This window comes from Rhincodon typus, chromosome 31 (genome assembly GCF_021869965.1).
Source record: "Rhincodon typus isolate 14 chromosome 31, sRhiTyp1.1, whole genome shotgun sequence".
In the NCBI taxonomy this organism is placed as follows: Eukaryota; Metazoa; Chordata; class Chondrichthyes; order Orectolobiformes; family Rhincodontidae; genus Rhincodon; species Rhincodon typus.
Window position 1 is genome coordinate 13,255,598 of NC_063362.1, and position 16,021 is coordinate 13,271,618.

At 39.3% G+C, this 16,021-nt stretch overlaps 1 protein-coding gene across 4 annotated transcripts in view; it reads left to right on the forward strand.

The window, feature by feature from the left end:
- prkcz (protein kinase C, zeta) overlaps positions 1–16,021 on the forward strand; it is a 400,034-nt gene that overhangs the window by 219,056 nt on the left and 164,957 nt on the right. For all 4 annotated transcript variants that reach the window (XM_048615094.1, XM_048615093.1, XM_048615092.1 and 1 more), the window contains 2 exons: positions 7,386–7,467; positions 15,379–15,437. In XM_048615094.1, coding sequence (XP_048471051.1) covers positions 7,386–7,467; positions 15,379–15,437 — 141 coding nt within the window. The remainder of the gene's footprint in view (positions 1–7,385; positions 7,468–15,378; positions 15,438–16,021) is intronic.

Consider the following 16,021-nt stretch of genomic DNA (forward strand, 5'->3'; position numbering starts at 1 on the left):
AGAGAACTGCCTGTATAAAGGTTAGGGTCTAAGTTATCTCCTTTATATATTTTGAGGGTAAGGGAGTTGGAGGGTGCTGGTCTGGTCCATAACAATTGCTAAAAATGCTCTTTCTATGTTAGCATACTTCATCTCAGCTGAGGTAGTGTATTGGATGTAAATGCTATGGACTTTCCTTCTTGCATCAGTCCTGCCTCCCTTTTAGGAGAAGCAACTACTTGGCGGGGTGAAAGGTTTCTTTCTGTCATATATGACAGACTTGACCCTTGGATTATTCTTTGAGTTTCATGAAACTTCTGTTATGTGGCTCTGACCACCAGTGCTGAACATCATGTCTCATCAGCTCCCACAGGTTTGTTGTGTTCAGACGTATGTGGTGTAAGGGGACCCATGTATTTGATCAAGCCAAGGAAACTTCTCAACTTGCTGTTATCTCTTGGAGTTTCTGTCCCAGAAATTCCCATAAATTATTTTATGAATTGACCATGATGCTACCTAGTGTGTACACCATTCCAAAAAACTGACATTTGGCCATTTTCATAATGCATTTGTCACCCTGGTTCACGCTATGATTCTTGTAGATGGTTGTCTTGTTCTTTTTTTTTTCCATTTACACCATGATGTCTGGACATCATGTGCTGTGCTGATGCTCTGTTGCAGCCCCTGTGTGTCTCATCTCCTTTCTGCTGGAATGCATCCACCTTCAAGATCACAGATCCTGCACATCTTTTGCATTTTTTTGATGTACATTGCTTTGTTGTTGTTTCTTTGGATCAATTCTGCTTCCTTTCTCTTGGCTTGGCTGAAGGATAGCTATTTGAATAGTCGGCACCTTCGTCTGTCTGCTTGTGACTTTGTGTGCCCTGGTAATTTGTATAGCCTGTGATGTTATGAATTTGTCCTTTGCTATTGGTGCTTTCTGTACATCAGGGTGTGAAAAAAACCAAGTTAGTTGATACTTCCAGCCTTTAATTTGTATCCTTAAACTTGTATTTTCTGACTGTGTTTTGTCTTGTTTACAAAGTTGTCAAAAGATTCGGCTAACTCATGTTGTAGACCTTGAAATTCATGCCAATCAATCTAATGAGTTGTTTTGGCTTAAGATAGGAACTGAATCTTTCAAAGCTCTTGTATTGCTTTCTTCTGTCATCTTCACTAAGCACCCAACAGTTAAATAAATTCAATACTTTATCTTCTACCTGTGTTACCCTCTCTTCATTTCTGGTGCCTTTTAGGAAATTACTGTCAGTGTGCATGTTTGTTTAAACTTCTCAAATACCTCTATGACATCAGTGTCCCAATTCATTTTCGGCTGTAGCTGTGCGTTCACTGATGTGCCGGTCAACATTCCATTTTTAATTTTCGCACAATTCGCTCTTTCTTTTTTTTTTCTTCTGGCAGTAATGTGGGTCAAAGTTCCAAATCAACATTAAATTGTTATAAGATGTTTCAGGTTTACTGACAGCTGGCACTAATTTGTGTCGACGTTGCCTTTTGCTTCCTAGATGTTTGAAATAACTACATCTTCTATAGACCAGAGCTCCTTGTTTAATTCAAACGTGCCATGCAGCCTGGATCGGAAGACTACCTAGGCCAACGTTGCATTACAGAATAACTGACTGACCATACAGATGTTCCTGTATAACAGGCACGGATAATATAAATCACCAGCATCCATTTTTAATTTCCAAAACAATTATCAGTTACATCAGAACAAGTATCCCAGGGAGTTAGTTGGCCAGCTGTAGCTTTCTCTCGCATTGTACTAGATAGTCGCTGTGTTTGGGTGTGGAGCAACTACGCTAGAAAGAAATGCGAGAAGAAAATGTGTTACTAAAAGTTACTTTAGTGAGTGACTGTGACCTTTTCAGTTTTGTTTCATTGAAATTTTAAAAGTAGTCATTGTGCTATCGGTGCCCTGAACTGATAACTGTTAATTCTGCATCATGGAAAAAATATTAAAATTATAGAACTTCTACATAATTCACAACAGCAAGAAATTGATATTATCTTATTGCTGTTTGCTTTTCTCCTTGTACAGAACAATGTAAAATTTTCTTCAGTTAATAGTGTAAACCTGACACCTAAATTCTGTAGAGTCGTATTTTTCTCAGTTATTGTTTTGATAACCCCTTCCTACTTTGCTTAATCTTTTTTATGCCTTTGTGCTGTACTGTTTCTGTTGAGTTGATAGGCAGATGAACGCAGACCTATCCAGAAAACCGCAGAACATTGCCTTTACCTCGGGCAAACAGTTACTGGCTACAGCTTCAGCTGTCTTCATTCTAAGTTGAGACAGGCATATAACCCTACAGATGTTAATTTTAGGATATAGATCTTCTTAGCCAATGTTTATTATCCATCCTTAATTAAGCTCACAAATGGTTTGCCAATTGAACAGATTGTTTGATTAAAAACTAAAAGAACAGATGCTGTAAATCAAAGACAAAAATAGGAATTGCTGGAAAAGTTCAGCAGGTCTGGCAGGATCTGTGGAAAGAAATCAGAGATAATGTTTTGGGTGGAGTGACCCTTCCTCAGAGGTAAGGCAGGGTCATTTGAACCGAAACATTAACTCTGATTACTTTCCATAGATGCTGCTAGACCTGCTGAGCTTTTCCAGCAATTTCTGTTTTTGAACGTTTGTTTGTTTGTTTCACCTTGAATGTTGTTGAGATTCTTGATGTTGCAGCTGCACCTATACAATAAGGTGGAAAATAATCCATTACATCCCTGACTTGTGCCTTCTCGATGATGGAAAAGCTTTGGGGAGCCAGTTGAGTACTCCCTATAATGAACACAGCCTTAGAGCTGCACTAAAAGGTGGATGTTTTATGTGGCTAGTCCAGCCGAGTTTCTGATTTGTGGTGATCCAGGAAAGGCTGTTTGAGGAATTGGCGACAGTAAACTGTTCTATTCAGTTGTGCAAGAATTTCAGATTTTCTGCTAGTTAGATCTTTTTACTTTCCCTTTCCTCTCCCTCTGTGCCGGATTATGTTAATATTATCCATGCACGTTCCACTGTGGCTGTTGGAAGCAGAGAGGTTTATAGACAGGGAGGACATTTGGCCCATTGTTTCTGCTGCTCTTTCTAAGAGTAATCCAAAATTAAATTGCTGTCTTCCTGTAGCTCCTGCTATTTCAAGCATTTAGCCAATTTACTCCAACAGTCGATGTCATAGAGTCATACGGCATTGAAACAGGCCCTTCAAGCCACTAAGTCTATGCTGATCAATGAACACCAAATCACACTCATCCAGTTTACCTGCACTTGGTCCATAGCCAAGTATGCCCTGGCGTTTTAAATATTGAGAAAGTAGCTGCCTCTACCATCCTCTTAGTCAGCCCTGTGGGTGAAAGACATTTTTCTCAGATCTCCTCAAAACTAGTTACTGCTCATCTTAAAACTTGTGCCATCTGGTCTAAGACACTCTTCCACGAGCAATAGATTCTCACCATCTACCCTGCCTATGCCTTTCATTATTTTGTATACCTCCATCAAATACCACCACCCTCGCTCCGAGAAGCAAACCCAACCTATCCAGTCTTTCTGATACTTTTCATCCTCGGCAACACCATGGTGAATCTCCTCTGTACCTTCTCCAGTACAATCACATCCTTTCAACTGTGTGGCAATCAGAACTACGCACAGTATTCCATCTGTGGGCTAACCAATATTTTATAAAATTGTAACAAGACTTCCTTGCTGCTATATTCTGTGTCCCAGCTAATGAAAGCAAGCATCCTAATGTGGTCTTTCCCACCACATATACCTGTATTGACACCTTTGGGGATCTATGGGCTTGTACATCAAGGTCACTTTTTCTCACTGCTCCCAAGAAACCAGCCATTCATTGTGTACAGCCTTTCCTTATTAGACCTCCCAAAATGCATCACCTGGCACTAATCAGGATTAAATACCATCTGCCATTGTTCTACCCTATTTACCGGCTGAATAATGTCAGACTGTAGCCCCGTGACCATCAATTTTCATGTCAACTGCAAAGTTAGTAATTATAGCTTTTACATTCATATCCAAGTTGTTCATATTCGTAACAAACAGCAAGGGTCCCAGCACTGATCCTGTGATAATACACCATTGTTCACGGGCTTCCAGTCACAAAAACAACTCTCCACCATTACCCTGTGCCTCCTATTTGCAAGCCAGTTTTAGATCCAGATTGCTAACTTGCCTTGGATCCCATGGCCTCTTACCTTTTGGACCAGCTTTCCATGTGGGACCTTGTCAAAGTATTTACAGAAATCAATATAAACCATATCAACTGCACTACTCTCATCAATCATTTTAGCCACCTTTTCAAAAAACACTCAATTAAATTATTCAGACAGGATCTCTCGCTAACAAATCTGTACCGACTATTCCTGATTAATCCCTGCCTTTCCGAGTGTTAGTTAATTCTATCCCTCAGAATCTTTTCCAATGATTTCCCTATGACTGACATCAGACTGGTCTGTAATTATCTGACCAATCCCTGCTGTTGTACTTGAACAAAGGAACCATATTAGTTAACCTCCAGTCATCTGTGGCCAGTCCAGTGAAGTATTAAATATCTCTGCTAGGGCCTCAGCAATGTCCTCCCTTGCTGCCTAAAGCAGCCTGGGATACAACTCATCAGGCCGTCTTGATTTATGCACCCTCATGCCCGCTAAACATCTAATCCCTCCACCTTTAATTGTTTTCTATTACCTTGCCTTCCCAACTAAAATCGCAGGCTACAATGTCTTTCTCCTTTCATTCCTACAGAATGTTCTTTTAAGACCTAATCCACAATCCTCTGGCTCCATGCACAGAATTGCCCCTTGGTCTCTAATAGGCTCCACTCTTTTCCTGGTAATCCACTTACTCTTGATTTACTTATAAAATGTCTTGGGGTTTTCCTTAATCCTATCTGCCAAAGAGATTTTGTGGCCCCTCGTTGCCCTCTTAATTTCTTTTTTAAGCAACCTCCGACACACTCTACAGTTTTGAAGGACAACCCCTGTTTTTAATGCACCGTAACTTGCTTACTCTTTTTTTCTTTATCAAACTCTTAATATCCCTTGACAACCAGGTTTCCCTGGACTTGCTGCCTTTGCCCTTCACTCTTAAAGGAATACACTGGTCCTGAAACACACTATATTACTTTTGAAAGAGTCCCACTTACCAAATGTAGACTCAAACTGGGAGTAGCTATTCCCAGTCCATATTTGCCTGTCTAATCATATTGAAATTGACTTTACCCCAATTTAAACACTTAACTTCTGCATTATCTTAATCGTCTTCCATCGTCCTTTTGAAAGTTAAGAGTTATGGTCACTCACCAAAATGCCTACTCATGAAAGTTCAACTGCTTGATCAGCTTCATTACTTAAGATAGGGTATGTTAAACCTAATTTTGAGTAGGGCTATCTATGTACTGACAAAAAAGCTCCTCTGGATGCACTTTAAAAATTCCGCCCTGCCTAATGCAATTATGCTAAGCTATCTGTCCCAAATAACTAATCACCCCTAATTTTATCTCTTAGCTCCACCCAGATGGCCTCATTTGAAGTCCTTCCAGGACATCCTCCCTCATTACTGCATTCAAGACTCTTCCACAAGTACTGTTGAAGCAATGTATTCAAAGCATGCTACATAATATAACTTTTCCTAAGCCACTTCTTCATCACAGTGAAAATTTTGAATTAATGAACCCTTTAGTCACTGATTTCCCATATAAATAGAATAATATCTTTCTAATTATAATGACATTTGTTAGCTCGTGTTTGAGGCCATAGAAGGGTAGAAATTTTAAAATTTAAATTCTCCCATAGCCTCCCTTTTCTCTATGTGAAACCTCCTCCAGCAGCAACCCTTTTAAGATATCTGCAGTTCTCTACTTCCTACCCATTTTAGTTGCTCCACTGTTAGTAACAGTGTCTTCAGCTATTGAAGCCCTAAGCTCCGAAATTTCTTCTCTCATTCACTCTGATTTGCAAGCTCTCTTTACACCTTTTGAGACATTTCTTAAAACCTAGCTATGACTAAGATTTTGTCCATCTCTTCTAATATCTCCCTATGTGGCTTGGTGTGAAGTCTTCTTGGAAGATGCTACTGTAAAGCACCTTGAAATGTTTTAGTATATCAAAGGTTCTTGTTGCTATTTGAGGTGAGTTCTGTATCCACATTTTGTCTAGTCTAGCCACTCCTAATATTTAAGATTTTTTTTCGGAGCTGGAGGAGGTTTTTCATCCACTTGATCTTTTGTCACCATTCATTAAAATCAGGGCTGCTTGTCATACTAACTGCATTTATCAGTCTTGATTCAGTGCAACTCCCATTTAGAATAGCATGTAAAGTATTGGTCTCCATATTTGAGGAAGGATGCAAAATATGTTGGAAATAGTTCAGAGAGAGTTTACTATTGGGAATGTCGGGCGATGTTGTCTAATGAGAAAAAAATAGAGCCTAGGTTTGTATCTGCTGGTGTTTAGAAAAGTGACAAGTGGCCAAATGAGACAAGATCAGTTTAGGAAATCTGGTCGGCATAGATTCGATGACTTGATTGAAATATAAGATCTTGACAGGGTGCACGTGGAAAGGATGCTTACAATTGTGGGAGAATCTGGAACTAAGAGTCACTGTTTAAGTATAAGGTCACCCATTTAAAAAAAGGAATAAGAATTTTTTTTCCCACTGGTGGTCAGTAGTCTTTGGAATTCTCTTCCTCAAATGGTGGTGGAAACAGATTCTTTGAATATTTTTAAGGTAGAGGTAGATTATTTCTTGATGAGAAAGGGGAAGAAAGATTATCAGGGTGAATGGGAATGTAGTAGAAGCAGATCAGCCACAGTCTTACTAAATGGAGCAGGCTTGAGGGGCTGAGTGACCTACCCAGCTTCTAATTGACATGTTCATATGACGTAAGTTGCCTGACATGAAATCGCATCAGCCCTAGTTTTGAAATGTTCACCTTTCTTGGCCTCACACCATTTTCAGGTAGAACATTGCAGATTTCCACTACCCATTGTGTGAAGAAATGCTATCCAACATCAGTTCTGAATTGTCTAAGACTATTTTTAAGCTTGTGTTCCCTTTTTCTGACCTGCTTCACCAGAAGAAGCAGGTTTTATCCATGTAAAATTTTCACTTTTGGGCATTTCATAAGTTGCTGCCTACTTGTCAGCTTTGATTTTGTACAGGTGATATTTAAAGTGAGATTTAATGAAATAGATGTAGTGAACTGACACCTCTTCTCCCACCTGACACCTGGGAATTAGGACCGTAATTTAAATGATCCTTTGCTGCTCACCCACCTGAAATCCTGACTAGAATGTTAGACATGCCTTAATTGTTTGTTCTGTTAAATAAATGATTTTCCTCTGCTTCCTGTTTAAATGGTCAGGATCCAGTCATGCCTTCCCCCGAACCATCACTTGATGACAAGACTGATGAAGTTGACATCCCTTCAGAAGAACCTGATGGAAGTAAGTTTTTAAGTTTCAAACCTTTCTGAATGATCAATGGTATTTAAAACAAATACAATTTTTCTGCCAAAACAACAAAGAAGTTTCACTAATCTCGCAGTGGCTAAGCTATAGTCAGATTTATGAAGTAAAAGCAGGATGTGTACTTGCCATTAATATTTGGTGCCCAAGATAGAAAGTATTCCATTTCTCATCTATAGCATCCCTCATCTTGATGAGATCAGAATTCATAGTGTTTTATTTTATTGAAAATATGTTGGTGATCCATATTTCTTTGAAAATATTGTGTGTATAATTGCTCTGACTCCTGGAAAATTACTCAACTTTGTATTACAATGTTAATGAGTTGTATTACCATCATCAATTACACATTGTAACCTGGTCAGAAGTCCAGTAACACCAGGTTATAATCCAACAGGTTTATTTGAAATCACAAGCTTTCAGAGCATGGCCCCTTCAGGTGAAGTGAAAGAGAAGCACACAGGCACAGAATTTATAGGCAGAGAGATCAAAGATCATGAAAATTGGAGTATCGGCAGGCCAAATATAGGTTTCTGTATGTGATCAAGATTGTCAGACAGTATGAGTAAAATGTCAACAGCTGAATAGCAATTGAAGGTTGACCTATAATTCGATTTAAATGAGGCAGAGAGATAATTACAAAGAATTAAAAATAAGGCGATGCTGGAAACAAACCAAATGATTGGAATAACATGATAAGTATAAGAGTCGTGTGCCGAGGGTCTAACCAGAGTAATAAGTAATCCAAAACTGTACAAACTAATTCAGGTAGAGAGATCATAACAATTTATCAAGGTGATGATGTCAAAACAGGACAGTAAGGAAGATTTTACAGATATAGAACAGTGTGATGGGGTCACATGTAGTGCGACAGGAACCCAAGATCACGGTTGAAGCCGTCTTCATGGGTACAGAACTTGGCTATCAATTTCTGCTCGGCGATTCTGTGTTGCTGTGTATCTTGAAGACCACCTTGGAGGACGCTTACCTGAAGATCGGAGGCTGAATGTCCTTGACAGCTGAAGTGTTTCCCGACTGGGAGGGAATATTCCTGTCTGGTGATTGTTGCGTGGTGTCAATTCATCTGTTGTCATAGCATCTGCATGGGCTCGCCAATATACCATGCCTTGGGGGATCCTTGCCTGTAGCGTATGATTTAGACAACATTGGTCAAATCACATGAGTATCTGCTGTGTACGTGGTGGATGGTGTTCTCACGTGTGATGGTAGTATCTCTGTCGATAATCTGACATGCCTTGCAAAGGTTGCCATGGCAGGGTTGTGTGATGGTTGTGGTTGATGTTCTCCTGAAGGCTGGGTAGTTTGCTGCAAATGATGGTTTGTTTAGGCTTTGGCGGTTGTTTGAAGGGGAAAAGTGGAGGTGTAGGGATGACCTTGGCAAGATGCTCATTGTCAATGATGACATGTTGAAGGCTGCCAAGAATACCGTGTAGTTTTTCCGCTCCGGGCAAGTACTGGATGACGAATAGTACTCTATAGGTCATGTCCTGTGTCTGTCTTAGGAGGTTGTTTTGGTTTTTGGCTGTGGCACGTCAGAACTGGCGATCAATGATTTGAGCGACATATCTTGTTTTAATGAGGGTGTCCTTCAAAATCTTTTAGGTGTCCGTCGTGTTCCTCCTCCATCTGAGCAGATCCTGTGTACGTGCAGGGCTTGTCTGTAGGGAATGGCTTCTTTAACAAGCCCTGCGCATACATAGGATCTGCTCAGATGTGAAGGAATGCAACGGGAGTTTTATTTACAGTAGAATATGATTAGGAATATTGTGCGAAGACTCTCGTTTGGAAAGTTTATTTAACAGACTGCAGCTTTGTTTTTCTCATTACTATTTAAATTGCTGTGACAATTCCTCAGCTTCCCAGCCACTAAAGGTCACCCTGTCCATTAAATGTGTCCAATATTGAGCACTTGTGTCGTTCTGTCAAATCATACTAGTGTAAAAGTTAGCCCCGTAACTCTTGGTCTAAAATATTGGTCTCAAAAAGCAATTTTTACAGGAATATATATGGTATGTTTGGATAGACAAGGCACAATTATTTTACCAGTCTTATAATGAATTAAAACAAAATATGAGATCAATACAGTACGTTAGTGTACCAAAAAATTGCATTATTGTTATAAGACAAATTTACATCCGTTAAAAACCCCCAACGTGGTATTTCTTGTAATATATTCAAAATTATTTGCTGATCAGTGAGAGAGTAGAAGTAACAGTTAATAAAGATGAAAGTGTTTTCATGTACCTGTGAGTGGATACTTAAAAAGGAAAAGTTTTATACTTGTCTGTGATCTTGTTTAGAAAATATTGCACAGTAAGTAAAAATGCATGCTGATGCACAGTTCTTCCTGCCATAGTTCAAAGGACCATGTTTTTTTTCTTGTTCGTATATGAGGGTGGTTTATTCAACCTCAGTTTCACATTTTATTGATTCCACTCTGATTTTGTTGCTGCTATTTGTGTCTTATAATAATAATGTAATTTTTTGGTACAATAATGTACTGAATTGCTCTGATATTTTGTTTTAATTCATTATAAGACTGATTTTTTTTAAAAAAAAAGCCAGTATGGTAAAGACACAAAAATAAGATTTGTTGCAAGTTAAAATTTTGCATGTTAGATTGTGGTATCCAATAAAACCACTAAATTCATGTTCACACATTACTGTGCAATCACCTGTGTGCTGTGTTAATGAATCCATGCTGTTGGTGTCTGCATCACCAACCAGACTTCACACACGGCTGAGGTTAACATGAAGGACTCTCCTCAAACTCACCCCTTGCCTGAGGTATGGTTAAACCACCACTAGTTGTTTGACTATGAGAACAGCCCTATGGTCTGGTAAGACTATGGCAACTTTACCTTGCCTTTTACCTGCTATTATTTCAATTGTAATCAAGCCCTTTACTTTGATCTCAGCTTTTAAGTCTTGCCTCTTCTCAGGCCATTCTTTCCAGCCTACTCCCCTTGTTAAGTGAAGCTAATGCACAACACAAGGTTTCAGATGTATAGATTGAACTGGTCTGAGGTCCTGATACTCCTTGTTGTATTTCAACTTTGTGATAACCTGTAAAATCTGTAGTATTTGCTTTATTTCAAGGGTTTGGAAAATGCTGCCATCATGACTATAGATTAGTAGACATTGTCTGTGAAGATCCATGTTGAAATCAATTCTTACAATCTCAACTCTGTGTCAACTAGATTCATTTGGTAGAACTGTTGCTTCGGAGTTTGATGATTTTGGATTGAATGCAAAATCCTAGGCTGACATGCAATGCAGCATTGAGGGAGTACTCCACCAACAGAAGTGCCTTCTTTCAGATAAGATTTCAAACCAAAGACTCATCTGTTCTCAGATGGATGTAAAGATCCCAGACATCATTTCCAATAAGAGCAGGAGAGTTAACCCTGGTGTCATAGCTAATAGTTGTCCCGCAATTGACATCACAAAAACAGATTGTGTGTTTGTGGGAGTTCAGTGTGCATAAATCAATCACCAGGTACACTACTGAGCTGAAAATAAACATATGAGTTTCACTTCACTCACCATGGGCTGATTGGAGACCAGTATTGATTGAAAATATGTAAAAATATAAAATATGCAAATCAAGAGGATTTTTATAAAGTGAAATTCACTTTCTTCTCAAACATTTTTAATAGAAATATTTAGGATAGTTAATAAAATCCATGCCATCGTGTAAGGAACTTCTTGGGTTGTAGACAATAATGACAAGACGTTCGATGTATCGAGTCCTTTATAAAATAAACTAAGATTTGGCAGCTTGAATTTTCGAATGCGGACACATTCAGTACGCACCAAAAAGCAATTGATATGTTTCTCGGAGATAGTAGGAACTGCAGATGCTGGAGAATCTGAGATAACAAGGTGTAGAGCTGGATGAACACAGCAGGCCTTCCTGCTCCTATGATGCTGCTTGGCCTGCTGTGTTCATCCAGCTCTACACCTTGATATGTTCCTCTGGTGACCTCTGGTGGGCAACAGGACAACTTCATTGAAACTAATTTGAATCATTTCTGTTGCTCATGTTTGATTTGTTCAACTGTGGTTGCAAACTGAGCACTCCTGATGGAGTTTATATTTTAAAGCTGTGGCTAGATCTGTAAGCTCATTCCCTACGTTAAAAATATTTCTGCTTAAAGTTATTCCCGTAAAATGTTCTTCTTCATATACTAAGTCTCCAATCTATCCCTGCTACCTTCATGGCACAAATAGAGTCATAGTCATGCAGCACGGAAACAGACCCTTATGTCCAACCAGTCCATGCCGACCGTAATCCCAAACTGAACTAGCCCCACCTGCCTGCACTTGACCCATATCCCTCCAAATGTTTCTTATTCATGTACTTTTCTGAATATCTTTCAAACATAATTGTAATCGCATCCACCACTCCCTCTGGAAGTTCATTCTACACCTGAACTACTCTCTCTTTTTAAAGAAAAAGAAGTTGCCCCTCGTCTTTTTAAAATACTTCTCCTCTCACCTTAAAAATCTGCCCTGTAGTCTTAAAATCCCCCATCCTAGGAAAAAGACACCTGCCATTCACCTTATCTATGCCCCTCATGATTTTATAAACCTCCATAAGGCACCCCTCAACCGCCTACACTCCGGTGAGAAAAGTCCCAGCCTGTCCAGCCTCTCGTTATAACTCAAACCCTGCACTCCCAGAACATCCTCGTGAATCTTTTCTGAATTCTCTCCAGCTTAATAATATCCTTCCTATAACAGGGCCGCAGGGATAATTTTCTGGATGTCAAGATTTGTATGGATATAACAACTTACCTAGATCATCCTGAGGCTTCCAGTTAATGAGCAACCTATAAAAATTGGCAGTGTGCATTCCAAGCTGAAATGCATCATCTGTTCAGTCATTAGATAAATACACATTCAAAGAGAATTGTCTTTTCAAGAATTGAAAACCAAATCTGACTATTTTAACATGTTCCAATTAGTAATGAAAATATCTTGAGGTTTTTTTTTGTATAATGATTCAGAGAGCAGGGGGACTCAATTTAGCCACAGTTACCTAAATTTCACTCCATCTGCCACTCTTTGACCCATTGGCCTATCTGATCAAAGCCCCGTTTTACTGTGAGCTTTTTTTTTAAAAAGCTCCATTGTCCGCACTGAACTTTCTGTGAACCCCTTTTCAAGAAACCATTCACAGGTATTCCCACAAAACCTCAGATAAATCATTTGCCACAATCTTTGAAAACGTAAGACCTCCAAGCAATATTAAATGTTGTGTCTTTGCCATACCAATTGAAGTGAAACAGCTAGTGATTCTAGTAAATGTGTCTTTCTTGTTGATTTTGTACTGTTGTTGTTAGTCGTTTTAACAAGATGGTGAAAGGTTAAATATTTATTATATACTCCACAATATATATCTGTCTTTTTCCTACTGTTGCTATCATCAGAACCGTTTGTTAGGAGATGTGAGCTAAGAATGAGGGCAGTGAGTTTAATTATCCAAAAAAAGGCTGTGTTCTATTCTCCTAGCTTTTTCTGCATTTGTGGCATCTGTTCTGACAGTGGCAGGTGACACTGCCACATAATTTCTTCAGAAATGTTTTCCTTTTTCCTCGACCAAGGGGCCCCCTTTACTGTGGATTGCAGAGAATTTGTCTATATTCATCCCATTTCCTGCACTTTTGCCTACAGCCCTTCACATTTTTTTTTCCCAGAATTACCAGAAAGTTTTCCTTCTTTTCAATTTACCTATTCATTCGTTCATGGATGTAGGCATTGCTGGCTGGGGCAGCATTAACTGTCCATTCCCGAGTTGTCCTTGAGAAAGTGGTGGTGAGCTGCCTTCTTGAACAGCTACACCCTCTTGGCATAGGTACCCATGATGCTGATAGGGATGGAGCTCCAGGAGTTTAACCCAGTAACAGTGAAGGAACGATGATATATTTCCAAGTCGGGATAAGTGGCTGGAGAGGAACCTGCGGATGATGATGGTTTCAAGTTTCTCGAGTGTTGTTGGAGTTGCATTCATCCAAGTAAATGGGGAGTATTCCATCAACCTTCTTTCTTATGCCTTGGTGGACAGTTTTGGGAAGACAAGAGGTGAATTATCTGTTGTAGGCCTCCTAAACTCTGACCTGCCCTTCAAACCACCAGTATTCATATGGCTGGTCCTGTCCAATTTCTGGACTATGGTAACCTCCAGGACTTTGATAGGAGTGGATTCAGTAATGATAATACCATTGAATGTCAAGGGGCAATGGTTGGATTGACTGTTGTTGGAATTGGCCATTGCTTGGCAGTTGTGTGTCATGAATGTTACTTGTCAACACAAACCTGGATATTATCTTGCTGCATTTGGATGTGGACTGCTTCAGTGTCTGAATAGTTGCACGTGATGCTGAACATTGTACAATCATCAGCGAACATACCCCAATCTGACCTTATGATGGACGAAAGTCATTGATGAAGCAACTGGACAGGACACTGCCCTGCAGAACAACTGCAGAGATATTCTTGAGTTGAGGTGTATGACCACCAACAACTGTGACCAATTGAGGCATTGATGTCAAGGGCAGTCACTATCACCGCACTCATCCCTTGCAATCATCATCAATGCCGCCAGTTTCTGCGTGCAATGGTTTATCCTCCCAATTTACAGGACAATTTTTATTTCATTTGTTCAATTAATGCGTATCCCTACAATCTCCTAATTTGCTGACATTAAGGTAATTAGTTTGCCACTTTGTCTGTAGAGGGGGAGGCACTTTTAGGCCATATGTTTGTCTCTCCACAAGTGGAAGCTGGCTACAGAGAGGCCCTGGCTTGGCCTGAAATTGTTTGGCGCAGACCATTTGACATGGTAAGTTTAACGCTGCCATTCAACAAATGGAGTTTGCCGTGAGGAGATTGTCAGTGACTTTGCGTGTTTGCCATTGGTTGATCTCCAGGATGTCTGATGGTCGATCTTATTCCAAAAGGTTATTGTATATGGGACATAGAGATGAAAGGCAGGCATATGGTAGATCAAATTAGGTGCAGCACAGGTGGGTTCAACCAACTTGTCAGTGGACAGATGTGTGGAAGAATGATGATCGTACGAGCAGGAAGGTAGAGGTGTTGAACAGAGCGTTTCATTTCTGCTGTGCATTTGTTGCATGTAGTCAAATGTCAACAAAATATGTGCATAATGACATATACCAGGCAATAATATTATTCTATAAATGTAAGTTACTGTCAATCATTGAATGAATATTCACAGAATAGCACCTGATCTTTCAATTAGTCGCATTAGTACCTTCTGGACTTGACACTGAGTTTAACAATGTTAAATCAATACTACGCTTCCCAGTTTTTCTAGGCAGATGTTAGTATAGATTGCTGTTTTAATTTATAGCTTTGCCAAAGGCATCACATGCTTTTTGCCTGTCCCATGACCTTTCCTTTTTTATCTGCATGATTACCTTTTTGGAATTTAATCACTCCTGCCTTCCATCTTCATTTTTTTAGTTGTCCCCTATCCTGCTTTCATTTCATGTCCCTGTACTTGTTTAAAAACTGGTATGTTTGTATCTTCTTCAGTTTTTATTAACAGAACTTGTCCTGAAATATAAACTTGGTTACTCTATCCACAGATGCTGCCTAATCAGCTGAGTATTTCTAACGTTTTCTCTTTCTGTTCAAAAAAGATGATTGGAAGGAAGGTCATACCTTTCATCATCAGAGACTTGTGCATTTCCAACAATTTCTGTTTTTGTTTCAGATTTCTAGACTTTGATTTTATTTTTGTTGCTACTATTTATACTAATCTTCAATAGGGGACAAAATGTTTTGTAAATCCTGCAAAATGAGTCAACTCTGAGTTCCTGTTCCTTTCTTTTACAGTTGTACCATTCTTGCCACATAGTCGGACTAAATTAGACAGGGTCACAGATGACTCGGAGGTAGGTTTTACAATAAACATGAAGCTTTTTTATGATTTCACAAATGCAATGATGCATCATCAGTTTTGTATCAGTGGTTATATTATCTTATTTCACAATTAAAGAATCTCTAATGGATATGTCCAGCCTGGTATAATACCTGGAGATCAAGTTCTACCCCTGAGAAGTAATCAGTTAGCTGATCTCAGTAAAGGCAACTATAATATTTCTGCAACTGTTATCACTGAACAGGGTTGGCAAGAAAAACAGCAATTCTGGCTCCTGATCAATGCTATCAGTGCTGGATAGTGCATGCACGCGGAGGTTGACAAGGACAGGATTGAGTTTAGCTATGAAACTGTTTTAGTAGAATAGTTTAATACATACAGTTTCATCAAGGAGAATGACCAATTGGATTTAATCTCTTGGAGAGTATCAATACACATTCAAAGCTAAAATATTTGCATTTACGAAGCCCTTTTTGTTTTCCTCTCACCGCTGGATGTCTGAAATTCACAGGCAATGAAGTATGATTAAAATGTAATCAGTGTTGTAACGCAAGAAATACAGCAACCAATTTTGTGCATAATAAGTGCCCACAACCA